We start from the raw sequence: 27,014 nt of genomic DNA on the forward strand, positions 1-27,014 counted from the left end.
TCCTCGCACCACCAGCTGGTTAATTGTCCCCCGGTCTGGTCCAGTGGTAATGAGAGTGACTCAATACCAGACAAAAGAGATGGCTTCACTGAGAGACAGCAGCTCATTGGCTGAGCCTGTGACAGCCCCCTCCCCGCATGGGCGCCCCCTGACCGATGCACGCCCACCCACCTCCCTCCACCCCCCTTTACTCCCTTCCACTCTCTTTACAGCCGCTTGTTTTCTCCCACTTGCATGCAGGCCAAAACACACGCTTACCCGTTCATGCCAAGCCCAGTCCAGAGAAGCTCATAAGCTCGGACGCTCGAGACAGAAACCCACAGCAGCGAGTGAACGATAGAGAAGAAAAGAGGAGAGAATCTGGCATTAGCTAATGCTGCTGCCTCTGTTCTAGCTGGAGGAGACCTTCCTGTGGATCTATCAATGACTTCTTTGTTTGGTTTGTTGCAGAGTACCCCCTCCTTCACCCCCTTGGAAACAGCCTCCGACCTGCAGCAGTAGTAAGTCCACGCTTCTCCTTCTTACTTGACTGCTTATCCATAACATTTAGTGTCATCCTCCCAGCACGTTGATGATTATTTCAGGTTTGTAATGGGGATAAATGTCAGTGAGAGACTTTTCCACCCCATAGAACTTGCCCGCTTTCAGGAAAGGGGGACTCCTGTTTCCTGAGGAGATCCTGTTAATGAAGAAAAAAAAAAAAGCAAACAGAACAGAGTGTCCTCTGTCTGCATTTAATTTTTTTCAGGGGTTGGGTGGTTGTAGAGGGACGACATGACTGCTATGTGGTGATATATTTAAAGACAGGAACCTGGATGTCACTGGGATAGAGGGAACTCACCCAGCTGCTGCATAACTTAAAAACCGTTATCTCCCGCTGAATGTGAGTGTGCAGCTCTAAGACCAGTAAGTGAATTATTAAAGACAAGCTCAAATTCAAACAAATCTCCCCCCAGCCCCTTGATCTTTTTGTTTCTTTTGGATGAGAATGACAGCATCTATTTTTGTATGCGTAATAAAATGGGAAGAATTTGAGACGGTAACTGTCTCACGCTTACAGTCCAGTGAAAATAAACTTCCCCATTTGTTTCTGCTCTCCATCTGCTACAGTCATTATGTCATCAAGGCCACGGATTTTAAAGAGATCCTCAAGCCAGCTTTTTCATCCATTGATTGGTTGATATTTCCGAAAAGGGGAAACATGTTTGATTAAAGGGTGGTGGAAGCTCACACAGAAGTTGTTCAAAGGGAACCTCTGCTCATAAAGTGACTTCCCTCGAAGGCACACATGTTTATGGCAGGATGTGTTTTGTTTTGTTTTTTTGCCACAGTCTGTGGACATTTAAAAATAAAAAAAAGTTTGCAAAGATTATATTTGCTTGAAATAGCAGATTCTGTAGCTGTAAAGTGTTGGCTAAATAAAGAGCCATTGTGTTCTAATTTGAAAAGATACAGTTAAAGCAGCATTTTGTTGCTGTCAGAAGACTGATATAAATAAACTTGCCTCACAACAAGAGCTGTCAACATGATGCGGTAGATCTTGGCAACAGGCTTATAAAGGAATGCCTTGTCATTCCAGATATATAAACATTGCTCTTATACTGCAGGAAGTGCTGCCAGTGGTTTTCTCTCAGGTGTCACATCGGCATTAGATTTTACCAGAACCTTGTCGTGAGATTATTTTAATCTTGCACGACTCCGGCTATATTTCCTGTCGAGCATTTATGTGAATTCTTGAATGTAACCTAGAGCTAACTTGATTTTTAATGGATCTCAACAACCAGCAGTGCACACACATTTTTCTGCCGGCTATGAAAGAGCCTCTTGTCAGGGGGAGTGAACAAGAGCAGAGACGTTTCCATACATTTGAAGAAGTTTTGTAAAACTCGCCAAAGGCTGCAGATGTTGAACACATTTTGGAAAATGTGTCCCTCGCTTTCCTGACCCCAATGAAAATGATTTACGTGGGGTCTTATTTTCTCTGGAAGGTACTGGAACCTTACCCTGTGTAATGACTGCGTTTGCTAGGGGAGCTGTGTGAGTAACACATGACAGCATGTGAAAGAGAGTAAAGCTGAGAGGTGTACAGGTGCATGGGCAGAGGCTGATGCACCATGTGGGAATGCTCAAGAGAATATTTATAGAAATCTCTACCTTTGGCCCCTCTGGAATGCCAAGATATCTGCTGTAGCCAGCGTCTTCTCTCAACATCAGTCTCTTAATTCTGCACTTTTCCTCTCAACTTTGGCTTTTCTGACTGATCATTTTGCTTCCCACAAGTCTGCAAAGATAGGAATAACCTCAAGATAGGCTAAATAAGAACCATATGACAGCTCATTACCCAATTTGTGTGCCTCTGTTTATCATAAAAAACATGTAGCAAAGCTCCTCCAGTGAATCTGACTGCATTTAATTAGCTGCCTTGCTCTCCTCTCATTTGTGGTCTAGCTCCTCGAGCAAGTCTGGACACAGCGAGGTGGAGAAGGACAGAGGATCATCTACAAGTGAGCCTACGGCTCCAGAATGTGACCGTCATGTTTACAAGAGTGTCCTGGAGGGTGGCGACATTCCCTTACAAGGTCTACGGGCTCTAAACAAGCGCCATGGGAGCTCCTCCTCCTCTAAAGGTAAGACATCAGCTTCTCTGCATATGCGGCTCATAAAATCTCAGGTGTATGTGGATGTGCTAGACTATGCAGCACACTGGTAACAAACTTTCCCGCTGAGACAAAACCAGTGTGTTGCAGACACTGATGTTGGACCGTTGAAAGCTTCAGACAGGGACACATGTTTTTGTTTACCTTTCTTTTGGGATTCACACATTTTTCTTTGCTCCTGGCCTCACAGCATTCACCCCTCCCAATGCAGCTTTTGATTTGTTATTGACACCATGGATCTTCTCATCAAACATGTACAAGCCATCTGCTTTGAAAAACTCATGGAAGGAGGGAGGGAGGTGGTCTTGTAAAGTCAATGGAAGCTAACCTTGGGGATTTTTCCCCCTCCTCTTGCTCCAGTTGTGAGTTGCCAGTCGCCAGGCAGGCTTAGGGCAAGACTCCAGAGTGTTCTAGTGCCAGAGAAGGCATGGATGAGGAGGTACAAGCGAGATAAACAGAGCTCTGCTCTTCACAACCCAGCCAGACGAGGTTGAGATAAACCGGGAGGGACACAGAGGGTGGGCAGGCATGAGGAAGTCAGCTGTCAGTGTGAGGTCAGGGGCTGGAATGTCTATGCACATGGTCAGGGAGAGAAACACCAGGGGTGGAGAGAAGAAGAGGTGCAAGTAAAAAGAAAGGAAGGGACACTGTGACCCCATACATGTCATTTGGAAAGACACATAGCAGATATCGCATCTAAGTCTGGTTCATTTTCTACAATAACGGCTATAATTGTAACTAAATGTCAACATTACAGTTGAAGAATGATTCACATCAGCAGTTTTAGTGCAATACTTCTAAGAAATACTTGAAGTTTGTAGTCATTTGGATTAGAGAGCCAATAAAGCACTAAATGAATCCAGCTCTCCAGTCAACTGACTAGCACACTCCTTCACTGAGCTCATGCCTGAGGCACCACCTTCATCATTAGAGTCACTTACTGTTCATGACACAGAAGGTAAAGTGTAGACAAGCCCAAAGAAACAGCCGAGCCTGAAAACCCAAACACTTCATCATGTGTTTCTGTCATGTGCTCAAGAAATAAAGTAATAAAAAGAGGAAAAAAAATCAGTTCTAATCTTTGTGTTTTAAGAAAACTGAGCCTCCTTCAGGGTTTTTTTTTTTTTTAGTTTGCCAGGATGGGAACTCTTTACTTGCCATATGCCATCAATAAAATATCAAGTCAGCTTTCTCAGTCTGTGTTTTCCTGGCAGATATGATTGTGACAGATCGGTCACTCATTCCACTGAGGCGCCTCGCAGCATGTGAAAGTGTTGTGTCATTTCCCAGTACCATCTGCAGCGCTATCACAAGCAGACTCTCGCCAGGAACTGACATGAGTTTTTCTTACAGGTTTTTGACTGACACATTTTACTGGGCCGGCTGACTCAGGATACATTTTTAGTTTACAACTGTGTAGCGTACTAACGGCGCTGCCAGCAGCCACTGCAGGCGTCTGCCTAATGGCTAAAAGTAGAGGAGATTTGTGTGGGACGTTAAAGCTCTGAGAGATTTTTTTTTTTTTACTAATACATATAAATAATCAAAGTGTAAGAGGAGTGATTAGATTTCTTTTTACGGTACAAAACCATAATACCTACTTCTAAATAACCTCCAACATCACATGACATTTCATCGTATATCACTGTTTGATACTTGTGTTGCTGTTTGCGGTCATAATAATACTATTTCTTCTGGTTCCATTCATATACAGCATTATTCAGTGCAACATTTATTACTTGATGCACAGTGCATCAAGTTTGCTTCTTCTTTTCATCTACTTTTGTTGGAGTTTAGTTTTATATCTAAAAAAATGTGCCTGACTGTATTAGTGTATGTGTGTAAACCTGTGATCATTGTAATCTAATATGTTGTTTATTCTGTTGTCCTGCATGCTTGCCAGTGGATTATAAAGGTGGGAATGGCTATATAATTTCACCCTGCTCCTCTGTAAATGGTCGATCGGTTCTTGCCGGTAATGCAATAGGTGACCAGTGTAAGAGTAAGAAGCCGTTATCTGCTGCCAAAGCCTGCATACCCCAAATCCTGCCATCGAAGTTCAAGCCCAAGCTGTTGCCCCCCAGTGGTAACAGTCAGGAAAGCAGGACTACAGCTTCTAGATGCCCGAAGGCCCACAGCTGTGAGGATCTCTACACGGGACCATGTGACACAGCAGAGGAAAGCGAAAGCGGGCAGCGATCAGACTCTAAGTCCAGCTGTGGGAGTGAGTGCTTCGATGGCCTCAGGAATGTTTCCCCTGCAATTAAGAGGAGTACTTCTGAGTTTTCCAGCCTGTACAGGAGTATGCATCACATCCATCGGCCCAGCTCAGTTGGCTGCAGCCCCCATGGCAGCGTTCGAAGCCTGACCTCCCTTTTTGAGAAATCAAAGGTGGAGGATGACAAGGCGGAGATGGACGACGGGTGTGGCATTCCACGTGACAGCGTGTCATCACGGGTCAGTGAGTTTGAAATGATCATTCAGAGGTCCAGCTCAGCCCCCAGCCGCTCCTCTTCCCTGCCCACCCTGCACTCCAGCCACAACCACAGCCCCAACCACAGTCCTGCCCACCTCTACATGCCTTCTGCAGTGTCAGCTGAGGCCCTTTTGGTAGCTGACACCTCACAGACTGACGTCCACGTCCCGGTGGAGACAGAGGGCAAAAGCAGTGTGGCGGAGGCCCCTTCACCAGACAGTGTGACTGTAGAGGAGACTGCCTCCTCCTCAGAGGACGGACACAACATCAGGACTGATTCCCCTTCTAACACTGAGGCTGAAGTTGAGCAGATCTTCAAAAAGAGTTCTCAAGAATTAACCCACCAAAATGCTGTTGAGTCAAAAAGCCCATCGGCACAGTTTACGGTGTCCCCTCCACAACACAACCATCTCCACCACCACCATCACCATCTCCTGCACCACCTGAACCATCAGCTCCTGCTTAAACCCAGCAAATGCAAAGGATCCTGCCCAGCCTCCTACACCCGCTTCACCACCATCCTCAGGCATGAGAGGCAGCAAGCCACAACCCAACAGGAGAAACCCCCATCTTTAGAGAGGAAGACCATGTTGCCTGGGAACCTCTTCCTCATGGGCCCTTCTCCCTTCAGGTTAAGGAAGAATTTGCAGTCCAACCAAACTCGAAGGACACTGTTAGCCACCAGGGTGTCAGTAAACACTCAGAGGCCCTGTCGCCTGTCTCCTGAGCTCAGGCCCCTAATCCCTCAGCGCCTCTCCTCGCTGGAGGTTCTTGAGAGACTGAGTAACGGGGAGGGCAGCGACACTGAACAGCTGAGTAACGGACAGGCCTTGGACGCCAACGGGAACCTACTGCAGCCGCTGGCAGCTCCCTGCAGAGGTGGCTATCTCCATCCCTTCACCGCTGTCACCCTCTACGTTTGTGGTCACTCATTTACCTCGACTCTGTTTTCACTTCGTGTCCCTTTTTCCTCACCAAAGCAATGCAACCGCCTTCCATTTCTAGTCTGTGTGATGTTTGTAAGTGACAGGAAATCCTCCATGTCATTCTGAGTCTGCTGTTTGGTACTCTTCCATTTCATTGTGAATAAGCATGGCCCCCAAAACCCATCAAAACACTGCGGTGAGTGCACTGCAGGAGGTTCAGGAAGCTTTTGGTAACGTATGTATTCTCTGGACGTCAGATTTGAGCTGTATGCATGAGTGCCAGAGGCTGCGTAGCATCACATCAATACATGTGATGTTTTGCATTTTATTACATCTGTATGAAGCAATGTAAAGCAATAACTTACAATTAAATGCCTGCCCCACATATAAATACATTCCCAGAATTCATCGTTAACTTGAGGCAGAAAAAAGGGACGTAGCATTGCATACGTTTTCTCAAACTGATGTCTTACCACGTTCATGTGTTTATTCTTTCTGCTTTTTTATGAGTCTTCTGCCATCTTTAATTCCCCATTTAGAGAGGGGTGTTTTTTGTACTTATTTTCTGTAACATATAGCTCTTGGAGCATCTAAAACTTTTTAAAAAATGCTGTTTCTTGGGCTCCTGGATTGGACACTGATTGGAATCTGTGCTGGTCTAATGGTGTAGTCGCGTGAAACTTAAATGAAAAATTAGATGCAGGTTTGTTCATCAACATCAGTCTTTTTTTCCTTTTATATATATATATATATATATATATTACAGTAGATTCCATATGTTCTCGCCTGCATTTGTTTTTTCATGAACACTTGTTTTGTCATTCCATTCATATCTACATGCATGTTGTTAAACCTTTGGCCTTTGGTGTGATTCATTTAGTTGTGCAGTTATGCTGGTGTTCACTTTTAGCATGCTTGATTAGTTTTTATTTTCTTATTCTGTTCATTTGAATTGAGGAGTTTGACTGCAATATTCTCATTATAATGTAATGAACATTTTTGGTTCTTCATTTGTGAGTTTGTTATAAAGATAATAACAAAGTCTTTCCAGCATGATCACCTCTCTGTTTCTGTGTCAGACTCCTCCCCAGCTCACGGGGAAAGCCAAGATGAAGTATTGAGGCGGCGTCATGGTGACAAAGAGGTAAATTGTCCATAAATGTAAGCAAAACTTTCAGAAAATGACTGTTTTTTTTAGTAAAGAGGGTTGTTTTATAAGTTTTCAAATAAATATTATATATAAATGGATAAAGAGTAGAGGTGGTGTGTATCTTGAGTGGACAAACTGTGGTTTCCTGGCAGAAAATCTTGGAGGAGCAGCGGCGGCTGAAGCGGGAACAGGAAGAGGCCGACACGGCGTCGAGGCGACACACGAGCATTGTCCCGACACACCACCAGTTCATCACCAATGAGCGCTTCGGAGACCTGCTTAACATCACAGATAACGCAGAGAAAAGGAAATCAGGCATTGAGGTACAATACAGGCCATGTCTTATCCTTCTGTAAGCAGGAAAAGAGACAGCAGATGCATTGTCAGTTTGTGTGTCAGGCTGAGGACAAGGGTGGGAGGAGTGCTACACTTGTCAGCAGGCTTTTCTGCAGACACAGATGGCTCTCTCCTCTGAGTCTAAAGAGGGTGAGAGCAGGGATAGAATGCAAAACAGGAGCTGAGTTTGTCACTGAATATGTATACCACTTACACACTCTGGTGGCAGTCCCATAGAACACACCAGTGTAGATGCACTGTGGCTGGTATTCGTCGCCACCCTTCTGGTTTTATTAACGTGCTTTTTTAGCACAACACTCTTTTTGTAAACAACTGACTTGTCATAGAGCATGCTCCAGAGGTGAAGTAATCCAGTCAGTCACAAGCACATCATTCCTGCCATTGCTAGAACATTTATGTTCACGGACGCAGGAAGGGCAACTCAGACAACACAGATTTACAGCTTACAGCAAAGTCCTGGAAATAACAAAGGCAAGATAGAATAATAGACGAAATAGAGCAGATTGAGCACTTAAAAGTTATTTTGCATGTGCTTTGTCTCTGCAGTGCAGTATTAGTTGTGCTTGTAGACATTGGTTAAGAATTCACCCAATTTCATTTTTATATCTGCACAGAAAACTCCGGCCATGGCTCGTTTTGACTTCAGAGCAGAAACCCTAAAGTAAGTGGAAATAATCAGAATCTGTACAAATGATGGAGAAAACACCTTTAGTGATATAATCCTTAATGGTACTTGTTTTAATTACACATGTGAATACCAGCAATTATGTAACATTGACATATTGTCTTCCATCTTCTCATTTCTCCCAAATATACATATTTAGGGAATTACCATTTCAGAAGGGAGACATTGTGTATATCCTACGACAAGTAGATCAAAACTGGTATGAGGGTGAACATCACGGAAGAGTTGGTATTTTTCCCAGAAGCTATGTCGAGGTTGGTTCTGCCTGCTTTCTTTTGTACTATAACTGTATGTTAAACTGTAACTCACACAGTTTTCTTTTTTTGTCATCTCTAACTACATTTTGCATCAGCGCAATCAATATGTTTTTTCTTGGCATGTCAGATTTATAATTTCTAAATGATCTCATCACACAGCTGCTTCCACCGACAGAGAAAGCACAACCAAAGAAAAGTGCCCCAGTACAGGTGCTGGAATATGGAGAGGCTGTGGCCCGTTTCAACTTTGCAGGAGACACGGTGGTGGAAATGTCCTTCAGAAAGGTGCAGAGCTGGATTTAGTCAAGAAGTGGACCTGAAACCTGTAACTCTTCTTCCAACAAGTTCTTTCTGAACCTGTCTTGTGTCTGTGCAGGGAGAGAGGATCACGCTGATTCGCAGAGTTGATGAGAACTGGTATGAAGGCAAGATCTCAGGCACCAATCGGCAAGGTATCTTCCCGGTCACCTATGTAGAAGTGCACAAACGGCCCCGTGTTAAAAATGGCGTGGACTACCCCGATCCTCCCATCAGCCAGTCGCCACAGCGCAGCACCAACGCGTCTCCTCAGGTAAACTCTGAAACAAAGCGGTGTGTTAAACATCTATCCATCATCACTGATGAGTCAGAAATTCCTACATTTAGCCCGCTCCCCATTTATCTTTTCAATGTGTTTTTTTTTTTTAAATTTGTCTCATATTTCATTTCCATTTCCTTTCTTTTATCTCCTCTTCCTCTCTCTGTCTTCATCATCATGTTGCACTAAAAAGCTGTATCGTAATCGTCTGACCACCTCCCCCCTGCCTCTCCCCCGCTCCCCCCGCCGCTCTGTGTCCCCTGAGGTCCATGCCGTCTCCTCTGAGTGGATCTCTCTCACGGTGGGAGGTGGAAGTCCTCCTGCTGCCCCCACCCCTCCCCTGCCACCACTGCCCACTGTATCCTATCGCTGCGGCGAGTACCTGCCGCCGCCGTTCTCTGTCAGCCCCGTGCCTCCCATCACCGGCAGCCCATACTGCATCTCCCCCATGGCTTCACCATCTGCTTCCCCTCTGCCCCCTCCTTACCCGCCGAGACCCAACTCAGCCACTCCTTTCCTAACCTTCACCCCACCTCAGGGGGAGGACTTCCTCCTTTCCCCTCCTTCCCCACATCTGTCACGCAGTGTGAGCCCTAGTAGCGGGCCAGTGCTGGAGGGCTGGCTAAGGGGGGAGAAGGAGCTGACAGAGGGGGAAGGCGCTGAGGGGGACAGGGGCCAAACAGCCCTGGGCAGCAGACAGAATAGCCCTGCAGAGGTATCTTCTGCATGGTGTGTAGTGTTGCATCTTAGCGTCACTTTGGGACATGGACTTTTGGTCACTGTGTGATTTTCTGGAATTGCTGTTCTGAAACGATGAAGTGGACATTCATGTTTGCAACTAACTTGAGAATTTGACCTGAAGTTGGTTTTAACTCTTTGGACGACTGGAAAAGCAGATTAATCTGGTCTCCATTCTCACAGCTGCAAGTCTGCATGTTGTTGTGTGCACTACTAACAACGGTTTTACAGTGTTTGTGTAGCGAGTTTAGACTTCCTCGTTGTGAAGAAGTGCATGTGGTAGTATGGTAACACTTTGACAGGATGTGGAAAAGATTGACAAGACCCTGTCAAAACCATGACATGATGCCTGTCCTGAACTTAAAGGAGTCTGCGTGATTATTTATGACTGCTGTCATTTAAGGGTCATTTGGCTACTTGTGTCATTTTACAGCCAAGATTACATTATTTGAAATGTCTTTGTTTTGACAACTTGATTTACCAAGACAGCATGGCCTGTCAGTATCTGTTTTTTGAGAAGCTGACGTAATAGTAAGGTTAACAGTGAGGGTTGTACAAAAAAGTTTTTATGACTCAACTAAAGGTCAAGGAACAGATTCAGATTCAAAACAAAACAATAAAATGAAGTACAAACACATAAAGCTCATTATTTTTTGTACATTTGATGATGAGGCCTGCTAAAGTCAACCAACAGGTTATCGTGTCATAAGAATGTGTGGATATCATGACAAAACCATATCAAAGGATCCACTTTACATTAAGATAGTGTACATGACAACAGTTGTAAACATTCACAAGATTCTTCGTGTAATGTCATGGCTATGATGGTGTGGAAGTCTTGAACATACCCCTTCACAAAAACTATTACCATTGATATACTTGCATTTTTAGAACTGATCAGAGATTTCAAGTTACTTTATCTTTGTAGTTTTCAGCACATGGTTGCATGGTGTTGTTCTGCCTAAAGGTGTGATAGTTTAGATGTCATTGGAGGCTGGCTGATTATTTAAAATGGTGACATATTTATGAGTAAGTATTAACAGGTCTCACTTGCTCGTCTAAGGTTGAAGCTTCCTCCGACATAGTAATGCAACCTGAATGGCTATGAAAAATGGCAACATACAATTGCAGATGCTCATTTTGATCTATCCTGTGTTGCAGTTTGTAAAGAATGAAGCTGACCATCATGGACGGAGCTCCAGAAGCCCTGTGATGCTTTTTGACATCCAAGATAACAACAATGTCAACTCATTTGCGGTAAGATGGTAGAAAGTTGCAGTGTACAAAAAAATGTTACTTGTAGTTTGAAGTTACAGAATAGTTTGCTGAACCTATTAAACTTATCATGTTTAAATATCCATTTAACTCACATCATCTTTAACTCCCATTACATTTATCTTGTGCTAACATTTTAGATGTGAGACAAGAGAGCTGCTCTTCCAGTTGTTTGACATTTGGGGAAAAAAATCTGAATTTGCTTTCTTGCTTAATAAATTTCAGTGAGAGTGTGAATATATCACATTCCTCTTGTTTTTTTGACAGCTATCAAACCAGTATAACTCAAAAGTATTTTGGAATTGGTATGCTACAGACGCTGGTTAGCTTAGCTTAGCTTAGCTTAGCTTTACAATGCCTCCCTAAATTTAGCTTTGCTCACTTAGGGAAAAATTACGCTAACAGGTAGCCAACACGTAAAATTTCTCTACTCAGCTCAGTTTTAAATAATATACTGCACATTTAAACATGTTTTTTTCAGTTGTAAATCAAACATATTAAAATGCTGTGATAAAACATACCACTGTTGATGTAAATACCAAAAACTAATTTTTAAGAAAATCTATATTCCTTGGGTTTAATAAATTATTTGCATTACAAAATCAATGTATAGCATGTAAAATTATCTTTTAAAAAGTTATTATATCATGAGTTCCATATTAACAAAGACATGTGTGACTTAATACTTAGACTCACAGGCATGCCCAGTTCTGGTCCTCGAGGGCCACAATACTGCAGGTTCTCCATGTATCCCTCTTCCAAAACACCTGACTTAAAAGTATTAGTCAAAATTTGATCAATTTAATGGAATCCAGGTGTGTTGGGACAGGGATACATCGAAAACCTGAAGGACAGTGGCCCTCGAGGGTCAATTTTGGACACCCCTGCAGCTAATCTTACCCAGCCTTCACAGCTGCGTAGGAGGTTGTGAAACAAAAACACACATTTTCATAATCTTTCATATTACGACTTTAAGATTCAGTGGAGTTTGAGTTAGTTTTTGGCTCTTGTGTTGTGTTCTGGGGATTGTGTTTTCCATATTACAATGTTCTGTGTAAAGTAGGTAAATCTGTCTCTAAAAGAGCTTCTGCTCCATAATAAACATACAGATATGGATGTGATACCAGCTGTCTACATGTGAACTAAGCAAAAAAGTAAATGACCTAAAATGTCAAGCTGTATCTGTTAATGTAACTTTAATGTTGCATGCTCATATCGACTAATATCTTGTTAAGTGAACTAATATTTCATATCTCCTGTCTACATGCTCCCTTTGTGGTATCCTGCCTTTTCATGCCTCTTCTACTGGGTTCCACCAACATCTCTACTTTTTCTCCTGGCTTTTAATGGACCACTCCCTTTCTACCTTGCTACTTATTGGACCTACCTTCTTGCCTTGCCCCCCCTTCTCTCTCTAACTCCTCACCTCACTCAACAACATCATCTGGGACTCTTGGTGGGCGCACTGCTTGTCTTTCTATGACTACTAGGAAGCAGTGTGTAATGAGATCTTGAATATAGCTGAGACCTCGGTGAGGTACTGCAGCACGCTGTCCCACCACCACAATGACTCTGTCCATAGACTGCACCCCCACCCCAGTAAACAATCTCTCATCATTTCCCAGCAACCCCAGTCCCACAGCAGCAGCCCGGAGCCAAGCCGTCTCAGCTGTGGAATGTAAGTGAGATCTGTTTCAATTTTTTGCAGATTTTTTTTTTTTTTTTTCATTTTTATATTTTACGCAAACCCACCCCTTTGATTATTATTCAACTCACACTTGTTGCCTCCTTTGTTTTGCATATTTACTGAGATCTCCTTGTGTGCTGCTCCAGTTTCCAGGCTTTATACAGTTATGTGCCGCAAAACGATGATGAGCTGGAGCTGCAGGAGGGAGATCTCGTCAGCGTCATGGAGAAGTGTGACGACGGCTGGTTTGTCGGTATGGTGGATAGACTCCTCAGAGATTCTTTCACACTCGCTGTGTCACATTAATCCATATAGGGTTTCTGTAGAATGACAGCAAAGGTCTCCATCCATGCAATGTGCATACTAAGGATTCCTGGAGAATTGGAACCATCGTCTCTGTGTCACATCCCTCCATATAGGGTTTCTACAGAATGACAGCAGAGTATTGAGGGCAACATGCACGCTGAGCCTTGTCAGCTATTTTTGTCTAAAATCGAGGTCATGTTAGCCTAAAGACTTACACAGAATCATTTTACTTTTTCTTCAATATTTGTCTCTCTTTTTCCTCTACAGGTACGTCAAAGAGGACAAAGCAATTTGGGACTTTCCCTGGGAATTACGTGAAAGAAGTAAAACTGTAAAAATGTCTAATACAGCTGTAACACATGGTTGCCTGTCAAGCTTGGGAAGTCATTACTACCGCGCATGGCTGTTGGTTAGAATAGTCATTTAGCCAGGCAAATATAACTTGTCTGTGAAAGTGATCAGTTCAGCCTGGGGTATGTCAAACTGCACGTGGCGAAGACGGGAACAGCTCACTGCCCAAACCTCAGGACGGTGTGCACCGTGATCACATATTACCGTACTCACTTTTTTTGACAGAATTCGTCTATCTCCACACGTGGAATTTCTCTGTAACAACATCCCACACGTTAGCTTGTGTTGCACAAATAATAACCTCTAGCTTGTCTATGTATTCAACAGTACACAAGTGTTTACGTAGCACCTCAGTCTAGAGGCAGGCAGCGGAGCAGTATATGGACTAAAGAGTGGATCTTATTTCCTGAAGTGAACTTTGCAAGAGTGGAATGTAATTTAATGTGATGTGGAGTGGGAGTTGTTTGTCATGAGCTACCTTTCAGGACTGGAGACGTTCACCACGATTGGCAAAGTGTGCCGCAAATTATGCGTCCAATAAATTTAGAAAAAAAAGATATCTTCTTTATGATTCTGCTTCTAAGATAAAATTTTCATTCTTTAAATCTGTGAAACAGATCATCTCCCTCAGTTTAGATATAAAAAAGACTATTTATAGTCTCTCTGGAGTTTATTTTCTGCCTTATGTTTTAAAAAAAGGCCTCTTCAGGAACTGGTCTGATATAGCTGCTTTGCTTTCTTTTGATTTTCTTAGTCATGAACTCAGTGTTGCCTGCTTTTTAAGAACATCACAGCTTCCATGCTTCAGTGTGATCCAGATGTTCTAAATACCGCTTCAGTATTGCCTTCATTTTCTACCCAAAGGTTGTTCTGCAGTTATTAACACAGTTTATCTGCATACACTACATTAAAATGTTGGTTTGTGCTCTTATGGACTGCATTTTATCTCACATATAAAAGTGCAACAAAACTGTGTTTGTGCACATGTGTTTCCTTTTAGAAACAAAGTATTTCTCCTTCTATACCTGATTTCTTGAAACACATTTAAACTGTGTTAAGGTAGTTGGTGGTAAACACCCGACTTCAGCCTAACCATAAGACAGGCGTGGTAGCACTAAACTTCCTGTTCGGTCATTTAGGGAGATTCCACCTAACAAAACAAAAGCAGATTAATCCAGGATGGACAAATGAAAGCCAACAAGGTTTCTTGGAATTAATCATATTTTAGATGCACATCATGATTTTAAACATGCCCTTAATGACAAGATTGTACATATACATGTAAATGCCTACAGAAAAGTTTATGAGGCCCTACAGATAAGGCCATGTATTTTCATATGTAATGACTGCAAGTGTAAGGTCAGCATTAGTACAGCATGCACTGTGAAAGCAACAAGAGACTGACTAATCAAACTGGAGCATGAAAGCCCATCTCAACCTGCTCAGTATTTGCACCTTTAGCTTAAAGCAACCAGACGGGAGTTTACACTGCTTATTAAGCTATTTGAATTCTGCTTTCAAAAGCATCAAAGGCGTCTTCCTGCGAGTACAAAAGCTCCCACATCTCCATGCCGGCATACCCTGTAACAGACACCACATGTAAGAGTAGTGTCTGGCACTGATATGCACCCAGAAAAAGTGATAGCTATTATTTTTCTTTGCTTTTTTTTTCCTTCATAAAATTCCTTCTTGTCATCAGTTTCTGCACTGTGCTCATTAGTCATGTAGCACTTGTTATGACCTGCTCAGAGCAGCACATTGGGGAAGTTTGTGGGGCAATTGCTAAACAAGAATTTTGAAGTGAAATTAGTTCCGATCTGGTTGGTGGATGCAGCGAGCTATCTCTGCAAACATCATCAAAATATTCACATTGACACAAGTTTAATCAAGTAGCAGACTATCAGTGGTTCTACTTTTTTAGTATAGCTTATTATGATTGTCTGATTATAAGAAATATTTGAAGCGTAGTGTGAATTACAGAAATATGAGTAACTCACTAGATCCAGAAGCATATGTGACTCATTTTTTCAGTTGTGAGGTAATAATTAATCTTTGTTGACCTGATGAAGAAAAGTCAAATGAAGTTGAACAATTCATGCAATACTTTCATTCAAATTCAGTACAATCTGTGTGTCATTCTCTGTGGTTCTTCGCTGTTTAATCAGGATTTTTTTATGTTGTTCAAATCACCTCTGACTATTCTGCAAACATCACCGAGGGAAGTGTTTTGTCAGCATGACAACACACACTGCGCTGTGGGTTTAGCTGCAGGGTACTGATATAGTGTTCATGTGTTTTGTTTAAACACTAAAACCTCCAGCTCTGGTTAAACATGTTTTTTTCCACTGTAACTCTAGCTCACCGTGCATGTGTTTATTTGTTGGGAAATTTTTTTCGTCTTACATGACAGAACAGAAAAGAAATGGATGTCAAAAGCTCTAAATGGCGGGCAAATAATCACTTGCTCATTTTGTCAAATAACGACTAAAAATATAGATTGTTTCTGTGCTTATAGTGCTCCATAAAACATCTAGGGATGTGTGAATGTATGGATATATCTATATATCAATTTTTGCAGGCAGTGTACACTAATATGTAAAAAAAAAAAATGTCTGAATTTCATCATGGAATAGCGACACAGGAAGGATTGTAAATATGTAAAATAGAAAATAGGCTGCGAGTTACAGGAGTGTCAGACTGGGCTCTCCGTTACTTGCAGTGGTTTATTCGCCTGAAGGATTTTTTTTTTTTTTTTTTTGGCAAAAGCACAGAGTGGAGCGTTACTCAGCACAGAAAGTTTGAAATGTATGAAGATTACGCGCTGCCATTTGTGAGGATCATAACGCCTTATGTTACAATATTCAAAATTGTGCCTCATTGTCTTTGTTTTTTTCGGGGGTTATCACTGAAGTGTACTCATGACATTATTTAATGTAACCATGGTTTCCCAATTAGTCCTAGTCTCTATGATGAGATAAAATTTACTAAGAACTTGTCTTTTCATGTACAAGTATCTAAGAGTGTGTCACAGTGCTTTATAATGATTAATAATCATAAGAATGGACTAGATTGATGATATGCACAACCTGCAACAGGTTTGGTTTGTTTGCTTCTATTTGCAGTGCTGTTACATTGACAATATTAAAATAAAAATACTATACACTGATGTGACTATTATGCAATATTTAATAAACAATTTAAAGCATCTTGTTTGTGACCTGATTTGATTTCTTGAGAAAACCTATTTGACCTTTTTGTCTCTTCTTTTTTCTTTTACAGCATTTTACATTATTTATTTTTAATAAATTAACTGCACTGACAATAACAAAAGGTTTCCTTCTCAGAGGAAATAAACATTCAAAGTTTGTCTCGCTGTCTGAGCCAAAGGTTGTTTCTGAATAGGTAAAATGAATTTTCTTTGTTACTTAAGCTAGTGGGAGAACTGTGGAGTGACAACCTGTTGGTCTAGAGTCTAGACTAGTGATCAAGTCCCATTGAGATGACATGATGACAGGTGTGTTTTTGCACAGCCCGAATAAGCAGTAGCATTTTTACTTTCCACTAGAGCTGATCCCATACAGTGGAAGGGCTGCATGTGGACTTAAAGGCTGGGAAAGGATGGAAATAAATCCCACAAGAATAGGCGTGTTTGATTGATTGAGTGTGGCCAAACCCCCCCACCCCGTCTTACTCTCTAGTTTAAGCAGAAAGCTCCTGCCAGGAATTCAGGATTTGGGAGCGGCACATTCCACATCCTGGGATTTAACTCTACCATAAATGGTAAGCTTGCACATATCCCGGTGACGTAACGGCATGCAGAAAGAAACGGCGGAGTTCAGATGAGATGGGCGAAAAGTGACGAGGGACCTCTCCTATTCGCTTTCTGGGAATTTTTTTTATTTATTGTAAGGCAAATGTGGCATAAAGGTATCATTCATCCGTTATTGTTCTGTCGTGGAGATTATGTTGGAATTTAATCTTGGAAGAAACGCACAGGAAAAACAAAATGTGTAAATCTAAAAAATGTTATTTTTTTATTGTTTTTGTTTGTTTTGATCTTGTCTTTTTAAACTTAACTTTCTATATAAATGTGGTGACGATGACAGCCCTCTAAAAATACTATTAAACTGAGAATGAGTAATATTGTTTGCAGCTATCATTTACAGAAAAACTAATATTGATTAAAAAAAAAAAAAAAAAAGAATGGTTAATCCCTTGTCAGAAGAATAATAACAAAATGCTTTCACTTTAACTGTCTATTTTTTCTAGTTCGTTTCTAGTTAATGGACTATTTAAAAATAGTTTACCAGCAATCGTTATTATCTTGCATTCTTTTCATGTTTTGATTGTTGTTTTTTTGTTTGTTTGTTTTTGTTTTTTTGTTTTTGTTTTTTTTTTTTGTTTGTTTTTGTTTTGTTTTGTTGTTTTTTTTAATGTTGACAGCTTTAGATAAGTCAAACTGGCTTTTTACCTCTTCCTGCACTGTGTATGAACTATTTATTCTATCTGGTTGGTGTATTTTTATTCATTCGCGGGAAAAAGAAAAAGCCTATAAGCGCCAGAAGCCAATGAATATTACGCTTGGTGTCACGTGACCAGAAGCTCAGCACGTTGTTCGCACTTGGCGCCATGGAGACCTTGTAGTGATCCATCTTTTCATACACGATCTATGGTCACTCAGTTATCAGCGAGGAAACTTCAAATCGATTCGTCCATCTGCAACGTGAAGGTCCACCCCTCGCTGTAATGCTGGGAGCTGTGGCTGGTCTCATGTCATATGCGGCAGGAACTGAGTCGGAGGTGTGAAGGAAAACCTTTAAGATAATTTACGTACAGTCAGCTGTTTGTGGACATTATGCCTCTCCGGGTGGTGATGCAGGGGCCCGGGCCCTGGGGATTCCGGCTGGTTGGGGGAAAGGACTTCGAGCAGCCTCTGGCTATTTCCAGGGTAAGTTAGCTGTCCTATGTTGCCATGTTGTTCTGGTTTCCTACACCTGGGCTCTTCAGTCGTCACGTTATGTGTTACTTTCCCATTTAATTAAAAGCAAACAGAGACGCTTTAGCCTCAGTTTATAGTCAGCTAAAACAATGCCTGTACAGACGACCTAGTTTCAGCCACTTCTTTAGTTTTGTCGAGTTACATTTAGCAGTGTTTAGCAGTTTAAATCTGTTGCACATTTATCCAAAATAGTGAATAATTGAGGTTACCTTAATGGAAGTCATTGACATGAGTTATGTGGTGTCATCAATTTGTTCCAGCAACAAATGCCTGGCAGGTTGTGGTTTCCTCTCGTCGTAAAGTGGTTAACATAACTAATAAACAAGAACTTCCAACCTGATTTCAGATGTCTTATCTGGGGATGTAAATAAATGAACCGGTCCCGTTGTTTCCTACATTTCATGTAGACTATCTCAGCTGTTCCTGCCTGTGCTCGAGCTCTGTAGAGCATTTCATGTCAAATGATTTCATTACTTACTTCCCCAAAGTTAGGTTAACAAATGCTAAGCTTTTACAAAGGGTTCATTAGTGATTGTATATGCCTGCTGTGTACATTGGCTGAATGGAGGCTGCTGCTCTGTTGTAAACCTTGTTCGTGCAGCTTTTCCACTCCACCCATGGAAAAGTTATTAGGAATTCCTGAATTCTTTGTCTGCGCTTCAGCTCTTTATCTTGATAGATTATCTGTCTTCTGGGCCGCTGACTGAAAACTTCTCTCTGCAAGTGGCTTTGTCTCTGTGTACTGTAAACAGAACAATGTGTGTAAAAGGGTCAGATTTAGAGCTGCAGTACAATATCCCAGCTTACTTAGAGGCTCACACACTTTGCTCATTTACTATTTATGTTGTCGTTTGTGGTTTTGTTTGTTTATATTATTTCGATCTGTGTTATAGGTCAACCCCGGCAGTAAGGCGGCTCAAGCCAACCTGTGCATGGGGGATATAATCCTGGCCATTGATGGAGAACCAACAGAAAACATGACTCACTTGGAGGCACAGAACAAGATCAAGGGGTGCGATGAGGAAATGGTGCTGTCCATAGACAGGTAAGCTGTATCAACATGTGTCAGTCTGAATGGCATAGCCGAAGGTCTGAAAAACTGTGAGTAATATGAGATGGCTCAGCTATGATCCAGGTGTTCAGCGAGTGATGTTATGTTTGCTCAGTCTTTGTAATGAGCGGATCTATCTATTGTTCTTCCTGAGAAGTGTCTGTACACTAAATTGTGTTGCAATCATGTCATTTTACTATGTTACATCATTACTTTATGGTAGCAGAGGAGTGTAAGCAGCATTGCTGTTGTAAACAACTGACAAAATGAACTTCAGCAAATCCACTCTGTGGGAGGGTTGAACCACAGAGGAAATCAGGCATAAAATGATATCTCTGAATGCTTTGTGCATTTAAAGAGACATAATATCCTGGTCGTGTGCAGAAGTAAAAAGAGATATTTGCAAAAACATTTTTACCAGAAAGAAAGAGAGAAAATTTCAGCCATGTTATATTTCAATTGATAATTTGCAACTTTTAAGCCTTGTTTTCCTTCCTGTGCTCCTCAGGTCAGAAGCGAAGTTGTGGTCGCCACTTTCATCTGAGGAAGGGAAGGCTCATCCGTACAAGATGAATCTTGCATCAGAGCCACGGGTGTGTGTGAAGATCAAAGCTGAGTCAAGACTTGAGCTTATAAAATTTCTCCCTTTTAAAGCTATCATTTAGAGAGGTATCTGGAAATCTCATGTACAGGTTGCCATGTAGTTTCTGGAAGCCTGAATAATTGGTTCTAACTGCTTGCAAAGGGTTCTGGGATTTTTTTTTCTTCTTTTTTTTCTTCATTACACTCAGCAATGAAGTCATTGTTTGCTTCCCAACAGGAGGTTTCCTAGGAGACCGTATTTTATCAGCCAAACTCTGACGCAAGCCTCAGTTCCTGCCCGCTGAGTGGAAAGTTGAGGCCAAAGTGTGAATTCATGTAGGAAACTGTGTCCTGGACGCAGTGTGTGTGTTTGTGTACCACAGGTCACAATTATCGTTCATTTTTCTCACTCTCATAAGCACATGTTTCATGCGTTTGTCTGAAATCTCTCACTTTCACGTGATTCCTTATTTTTTTTTATTCAGACTTTTCAGTCATGCTTTCAAGGCTGCCTGTAAGTTTTTTTTAAGTACACGTGGCTTTAGAGACTTTGACATTATGCAATTTACATGTCAAATCCTTAAAGCATGAGCTATATTTGGAGGCATTTCCTTGTTCCCGCAGTGAAGCATGAGCTTGATTTGGTGGTATTTGTGTGCCCACTTTGATGTCATGCCAGTATCATTACATGTTAGTATTTAAAGTATCTTAACTGGTATAATTAAGCAAGAAGCTATACTGTGATGAATTATGTGTTGCTATTTTTTTTTTTTCTTATCAAACTAGAAGCCTTTTTTGGCATTTCCTTAATTTGAAGTTTAGTCTGCAGATAAAATCTTGAAACTGTGTTGTTGTTTTTTTTGTTGTTTTTTTTTTAAATGCATGTTTGTGTGTGTTTGCAAGTTCATGAGAACACATAAATCAGGAAGATCTGCTGCATAATGTTTGGAAAATGTTGCATGTTTCAGATATTATGAGTTTTTATTTTTTTTACAAACAGACTCTTGTTGCACATGACATCTTAACACTTTTGTACAAAAGTTTTTAACAGACGGTCTTCTTTTTTTTCAGGAAGTTAAACCCATCGGATCGACACACAACAGGAGTGCCCTGCCTTTTAATGCCTCTGGCTCTAAAGTTGTGACCAACCAGTACAACAGCCCATCTGGTCTGTACTCTTCAAAGAATATCAAGGACTTTAACTCTGCCGTGGATGAAGTTAAAACCGCAGCTGCAGCTAATGACCCCAGCAGCAAGTGAGTACACCTTTTAAATTTCACCAAATGTTTTCAGATGATGCAGACGGACTCTGAATTAAATATAATTTATCTGCTAAAAGCTTTTGAGATGGTTTTTGTCAGAATCTGGATTGCCCCTATGGATGGAACAGGGACACTACAGTGCAGTAACTAGAATACTATATCGATCACTTTATAGTCAAAATACTACAGTACATTGGTCGCTGTTTTTATACCTTTTTAATAAAAAAATTGAACAACCAGTTCGGATTATGTCTACTGAGATCTGACTGGACTTTCTTTAGGTTTGGTTCTTCTTTAGTTAACAAACACTGAAACATATCTAAAGGCACCAGAGTTGTGTAATTTCAGGATGCTGTCATTTAAAAGCAACTTTCATCTCCTGATTGGTCCAAGTATAATTTACCTTCTCGTGACTTTTTTTCTTATTCCACATGTAAACATGAAACAACACTGTTAAACAACATTCATCATGTGAAAATCCGATAATGTCAGTATTTGTGGAATTTTTTAGTCAATAGTTGACATGAAGATAAAAGAGTTAACAGATGAATGCTAAATGGATCAAAGTTTCTTTTCTCCCATCCAGTTTTAAACATGTCATATGATTTTAATGTTAGTTTGCTGGTGACATGTTCAAGGTGTACCATTTGCGTCATCTAGTAGCTGCTTGGATGGCCTGCAGCTCTACCACAACCCTGCACTGGAGAAACTGGGTATAGATGGCCACATTCACATGCAGCTTTTATTTTTCATTCTGATTTGAAATCATCCCGATTAAAGATTTCAGGTTAACATGTGGCATGATCTATCCCGCTCTAGTGTTTACATGTAAAACTTCATTTAATCCGAACCACTGCGTGACATGCGCAGATCTGTAAAACATGACGTGATTTATCACGGTGGGCTATCTACTTATCTTTTTTTTTTCCTGCTATCTAATCGTGATAATGTTGATCTCAAAAATCTTTGATTTAAAACAATTCCGCTGCAGATCAGTTCTATGTGCTGTTTAGATGCCATTTTTTCAAGTGACAGGGCATGCGCAGGCAGGGCATGCGCAGGCAGGGCATCCTGATAATCTTCTGTTTAACCTTTACATGACAAAATTTTAATTTTACTTGGTTTGGGAAAAAGAATATTATTTTCCTACAAAACCAAATAAAACTACTTGTTTTCAGTCAGTTTATTCTGATTGAGGTGTTTATGTGGAGATTTTTCCCCTGGTTTGGGCTTGTAAACCATTTCTACTCAGTATTAGCTTAAACCCAGCTGATGATGGAAAGATGTCACCTGTATGAGGAAAGAATGCAGCCAATATCTGAAACTGGAAGAAAAGGTTTTGTCAGTGTTTGAAAATTTAAAACTTGAAATTAAGTTTTGCAAGTCTGAAAATAAGTTTTGAAACCTGCTGTGTGCATGTTTGGGGAAAAAAAAAAAGTTTTGAAACCTTGAAACTTGAGTTTTGAAATGTTAAAATCTTCTGCAAACTTTTTGTGTGTGAGCTCCTGTTGCAACACGAGTTGTTGTTGTTGTTGTTGTTTCAAACATCCAATTTTCAGAGTTTCATCCAAACGGCTGCAAGGTTGCAGTCATATGATTTTTGGCAGATTTCTCTCTAGCAGGTTTCAGATGTCATATTACAAGGTTTCAGGAGTTTTCAGCAAACTTTTGTAATGTCACAACAATGCCATATTTGAAACTGAAAATAAAAAACAGCCAGGGTGCTACAGGAGGTGTGAATCTCTGACAATGTGTGGCTGAAACAGTGTAACACTTGTGAAATTTCTAACACAGCAATATGCTGCAGAGACTGTTTTTCATATGTGAAAAATACTTTTCAAGGTTTCAAATCTTATTTTCAGATTTGCAAAACTTTATTTCAAGTTGTCAATTCTTAAACACTGACTTTTAAGGCTTCAAAATGTTTCTTTCAGTCTCAGATTATGGCAGGATTCTGATCCCTTAACCTGTGGGTTTAAAAAAAAAATCTCTCCATATCAAAGCACATCTACTCTGGCTCCTCTTCTGTCTTTGCTTTGTAAAGTCTAGATTCTCTATAAACCATTATTGCTAAATAGGAATGAGCAGGACAAAGTTTAATCGTGCCCTTCAGATTATTTGCATGGATTAATTTAATGGTTTTTCCATCCAACTCCCAGATGTTTGTGTATACTTTAAAAGCTCATAAGTTAAAATCCTTCAGTGTTCAAGCTGTAATTCCACAGTTTAATCCAAATAATAAATCCCATTCATCATTTTGTTATTTAACATGAACACCTCCTTTTCTAACTGCTGGGATAGGTTCCAGTTTCACCCAACCCTGAATTGTTATATTCGGTATAGAAAATCAATAAATAAAATCAGCAAAAACAGTTTAGATTAGCTCAAAAGGTGTGGTTGAAGGCTTTACAATTGTCAGGTGTGGATCTTCCAGCAAGCGGCTTGAACTTCGACTGGATTTTTTTTTTGTTTAGTTTGTATGTTCTCATGCAGGTTTTCCCCACGTAATCTGGTTTCCTCCAACAGTACAAAGACATGATGCTAATTTATGGGGCTATGACAATATGCTTTTGTCTCTATTCGATTCCAAATTTTTGTGGGTCGATTCAATTTTAGATTGCAGTTCTTCAATTATTGAGGATTTTTGTAGAGACTAAAAACAAAAAGAACGTACAAAACTTTTTTTTACTCGTCATTTTTCTTCATTTCAGTTAGGGAAAAACAACATAGTAGCCAGATCATCATTCTGCTGGTATAATGCCGAAGAAGACAAGTAAAAAGATCAATAAAAACAATAAAAAAAAATTTAGTATTTATTTGAAAACAAAATGGATTTTTTTTTTTTTTTTTTTTTTTTTTTTTTTTTTTTTTTTTTTACTAAAAAAAAAAAAAAAATCAATTTTCAAAATTGTGAAGCAAAAAAATCCCCCCCCCCGATTCGATTTCCCACCCCTACTAATTTATTTGGGGACTCTTGGAGCGAGTGTGAGTTGTTATTTGTCTTGTTTGTCTCTGTATTGGCCCTGTGATGGACTGGCAACCCAACCAAGGTGTTCCCCACCTCTTGCCTGATAGAGGCTTCGATAGCTTTCACACCCACCACCCTTTTATGACATTAAATTGGATTCATTTTGAATGCATGTGTGGATTCTTTAGCCAGAGTTGAGACAGTTCCTGTAAGAGACTCTTTAAGCAGAACAAAATGAGTTTGTCACAGTAAGTCAAATAAAACGATAGACGTCATGTTTCTATAATAAGCTTGCTTTCATTCTTTGCATTAGCATTAAATAAAATTAATTATCTCATAAAGGTTGTGTGATCTCCACTGCTTTGTTTTTTTTTTCTAATACCTCCTCATTCAATGTCAGGGACATTTAAAAGTCAGCATGTTTGCCTATAAAAATCTCTGGAAATTTTCACACTTAACTGTTCCTGACACACTGACGTAAACACAATGTTCTCGTAGAGCTCCATCAGATCCATCAGCAGCAGGAAAACGGCCACCTGTGGCAGAAAATTCAGAAGTTTACAAGATGCTGCAGGAGAACCAAGAGTCTGATGAGCCACCAAGACAGTCTGCATCATTCAAGGTGCTTCAAGAGATCCTTGACACAGGTAATGTCTACAGCGTCATTAGTTTATCACTGTGAGCATAAAGTTACAATTCATCTTAGGAAATACTGTTAACAGACGTGTATCGAAGCAGTTCAACAAAAAAAACGTTTTTCTGTTTGTAGATGACTCAGATAAACCTTCAGGCTTCAGGAGTGTGAAAGCGCCCACGACAAAGATCGGCTCATCGGTGGGGAACACAGAGAAATTACCCACATGTGACAAATGTGGATCTGGGATTGTGTAAGTATCTCACTTCTGCCACTCACATGTTTTGCTTTGTCGATAATAAAAAGATCAGCATAATTTATGACTTTATTATCTGAATTAACATGAGTGAGCCTGATCTTTCTAAGCTGCTATCTTTCCTTTAGTTCTCAGACTCTAAACCTTAAATGTGATTGAACATATAAATATTTTTCTGCTTGTGGTTTGTCGCCTCCTTGTGGCCGAATGTAGAAGGCGCCACAAGACAAACCTGCATGGTGGAAACCTCAGTCATATCAGTCTTGCCTTATTAACTTGAATTGACTGTATTTCTTAAATGTTGTCATGTTTCTTTAAATTCCTGTATGCTTTCTTTCAGTGACATTATTTATGAAATAATGAAAAGAGACGGCATTATTGTTTGTTTGGAGTAGATAAAAGCATGGTCAGGCCTGGATCAGCCGAATCAGACTAAAGTTTTCTGGTTTCTGCTCATTTTAATGGGATGTTTGTTTCAGGGGAATGCTGGTGAAGCTGAGGGACAAATTCCGTCATCCTGAGTGCTACACCTGCACAGACTGCGACGTCAACCTGAAACAGAAGGGACATTTCTTTGTGGAGGACCAGATTTATTGTGAGAAGCACGCACGTGAGCGTGTGACGCCACCTGAGGGCTATGATGTGGTCACTGTCTTCCCCAAGTAGAGCGCTTCTTGAACCTTGCACGGGACTGCACGCCTCCGCAGTACACGATGTTTAACACTTTGTTCAAGATACTTGTGAGACTATAAAATGGTTCTCAGCCACATTATGCTTCAGTACTGTCACTGGTAGGTAGTCCAGAGAGAAAGGAGCTGCATCCCTGAAAATATTGATTTGCACATAAACTTTAAAAGTAATATCAAACGGTTTTTCTCTCTGAAAACTTAAACTGCTATTAGTGTTACAGCCAATCATGTTGTTCTCTGTCCATGCTCAGTGTTCTCAATAGGTGAAAAAGGATACTTGTCAGCTGATGAAAAAGACTCAGCTCTGCTATTTTTCCATTTTTTATTAAATAAATACAATTTTATACAGCAAAATAGTAAAACAAACAAACAAAAAAAAAAAACACGCTAGAACATTATTGCCAAATAAATATTTTTAGCTTTAACAATTTATCTCCTGTCTTCCTTGATGATGATCCAAGCATGACAGTAACTTTGTAAATGGTGTGTGTGTGTGTGTGTGTGTGTGTGTGTGTGTGTGTGTGTGTCCACCTTACACCCAGCTTTAGAATCAAAACTGCAATTGCCATTGCAGTGTTCTAGGTGGGCTAAAGCGTGCTACTTTAGTCCTAATTGCTCCTCGTGTTTCGACATGAAAACACCTGCTGTGACATTGAGTCCTGCATGTTTAAATGTCTTAGAAATGTCTTGGGAACACTTCATTATTCTTACCAATAAAACAAGAGTCAGTGTTGCCAAGTTCTAATGAGGTCATCTTCATCCCATAGTGAGCTGAAATAAAGAGGAATGGAGAAACTGCTGGGCTCTTCTCTGCTAAAACTTTTACAGCCCATTCCACATACAGACATGTAGAAGTCAGCAGTGGTCCCATAACAAGACTCTGATGGTGAAGCTGAGTCCCACTCCGCGGATGAGACGCTCCTCGGGCTGCCAAGGTGTGATGGAGCTTGTTGGAAGTCCGCTGTGTGAGCGTGCTGGTCGGCCATGCGCAGAGTCTCAGTCAGAGCCCATATGTAGTTGCAGGCAAAACGCAGCGTTTCAATCTTTGTCAGCTTCGCGTCCTCGGGCAGTTTCGGCAAGATGCTTCTCAGGGCGTCCAGGGCTGAGTTCAGGTTGTGCATCCTGTGGCGC

General features: G+C 40.8%; 2 protein-coding genes across 2 annotated transcripts in view; both read left to right on the top strand.

The window, feature by feature from the left end:
• sorbs1 (sorbin and SH3 domain containing 1) overlaps positions 1–16,647 on the top strand; it is a 30,306-nt gene extending 13,659 nt beyond the window's left edge. Inside the window, exons 13-26 of the mRNA XM_079249285.1 lie at positions 451–500; positions 2,449–2,627; positions 4,561–6,012; positions 7,139–7,203; positions 7,362–7,532; positions 8,181–8,227; positions 8,391–8,505; positions 8,668–8,793; positions 8,885–9,079; positions 9,279–9,800; positions 10,985–11,080; positions 12,589–12,776; positions 12,932–13,038; positions 13,359–16,647. Of these exons, the coding sequence (XP_079105411.1) occupies positions 451–500; positions 2,449–2,627; positions 4,561–6,012; positions 7,139–7,203; positions 7,362–7,532; positions 8,181–8,227; positions 8,391–8,505; positions 8,668–8,793; positions 8,885–9,079; positions 9,279–9,800; positions 10,985–11,080; positions 12,589–12,776; positions 12,932–13,038; positions 13,359–13,426 (3,381 nt within the window). The 3' untranslated portion in view covers positions 13,427–16,647. The remainder of the gene's footprint in view (positions 1–450; positions 501–2,448; positions 2,628–4,560; positions 6,013–7,138; positions 7,204–7,361; positions 7,533–8,180; positions 8,228–8,390; positions 8,506–8,667; positions 8,794–8,884; positions 9,080–9,278; positions 9,801–10,984; positions 11,081–12,588; positions 12,777–12,931; positions 13,039–13,358) is intronic.
• Positions 16,648–18,231: 1,584 nt separating this feature from the next.
• Positions 18,232–26,311, top strand: pdlim1 (PDZ and LIM domain 1 (elfin)). Its single transcript, XM_079248333.1, has 7 exons — positions 18,232–18,390; positions 19,335–19,486; positions 20,001–20,085; positions 21,146–21,330; positions 24,803–24,951; positions 25,074–25,191; positions 25,674–26,311. The coding sequence occupies exons 1-7, from the start codon at positions 18,298–18,300 to the stop codon at positions 25,858–25,860; spliced, it is 969 nt and encodes a 322-aa protein (XP_079104459.1). The 5' UTR covers positions 18,232–18,297; the 3' UTR covers positions 25,861–26,311.
• Positions 26,312–27,014: the final 703 nt, after the last annotated feature.

This window comes from Telmatherina bonti (assembly GCF_933228915.1).
Source record: "Telmatherina bonti genome assembly, chromosome: 11".
Classification (NCBI taxonomy): domain Eukaryota; kingdom Metazoa; phylum Chordata; class Actinopteri; order Atheriniformes; family Telmatherinidae; genus Telmatherina; species Telmatherina bonti.

What these genes read in the sequence shown, in the direction of transcription:
- pdlim1 (XM_079248333.1), top strand. Translation starts at nt 18,298, where the DNA reads ATGCCTCTCCGGGTGGTGATGCAGGGGCCCGGGCCCTGGGGATTCCGG. An exon ending in AGCCTCTGGCTATTTCCAGG is followed by an intron (nt 18,391 to 19,334) that starts GTAAGTTAGCTG and finishes TCTGTGTTATAG; the next exon opens with GTCAACCCCGGCAGTAAGGC. An exon ending in GCTAATGACCCCAGCAGCAA is followed by an intron (nt 21,331 to 24,802) that starts GTGAGTACACCT and finishes ATGTTCTCGTAG; the next exon opens with AGCTCCATCAGATCCATCAG.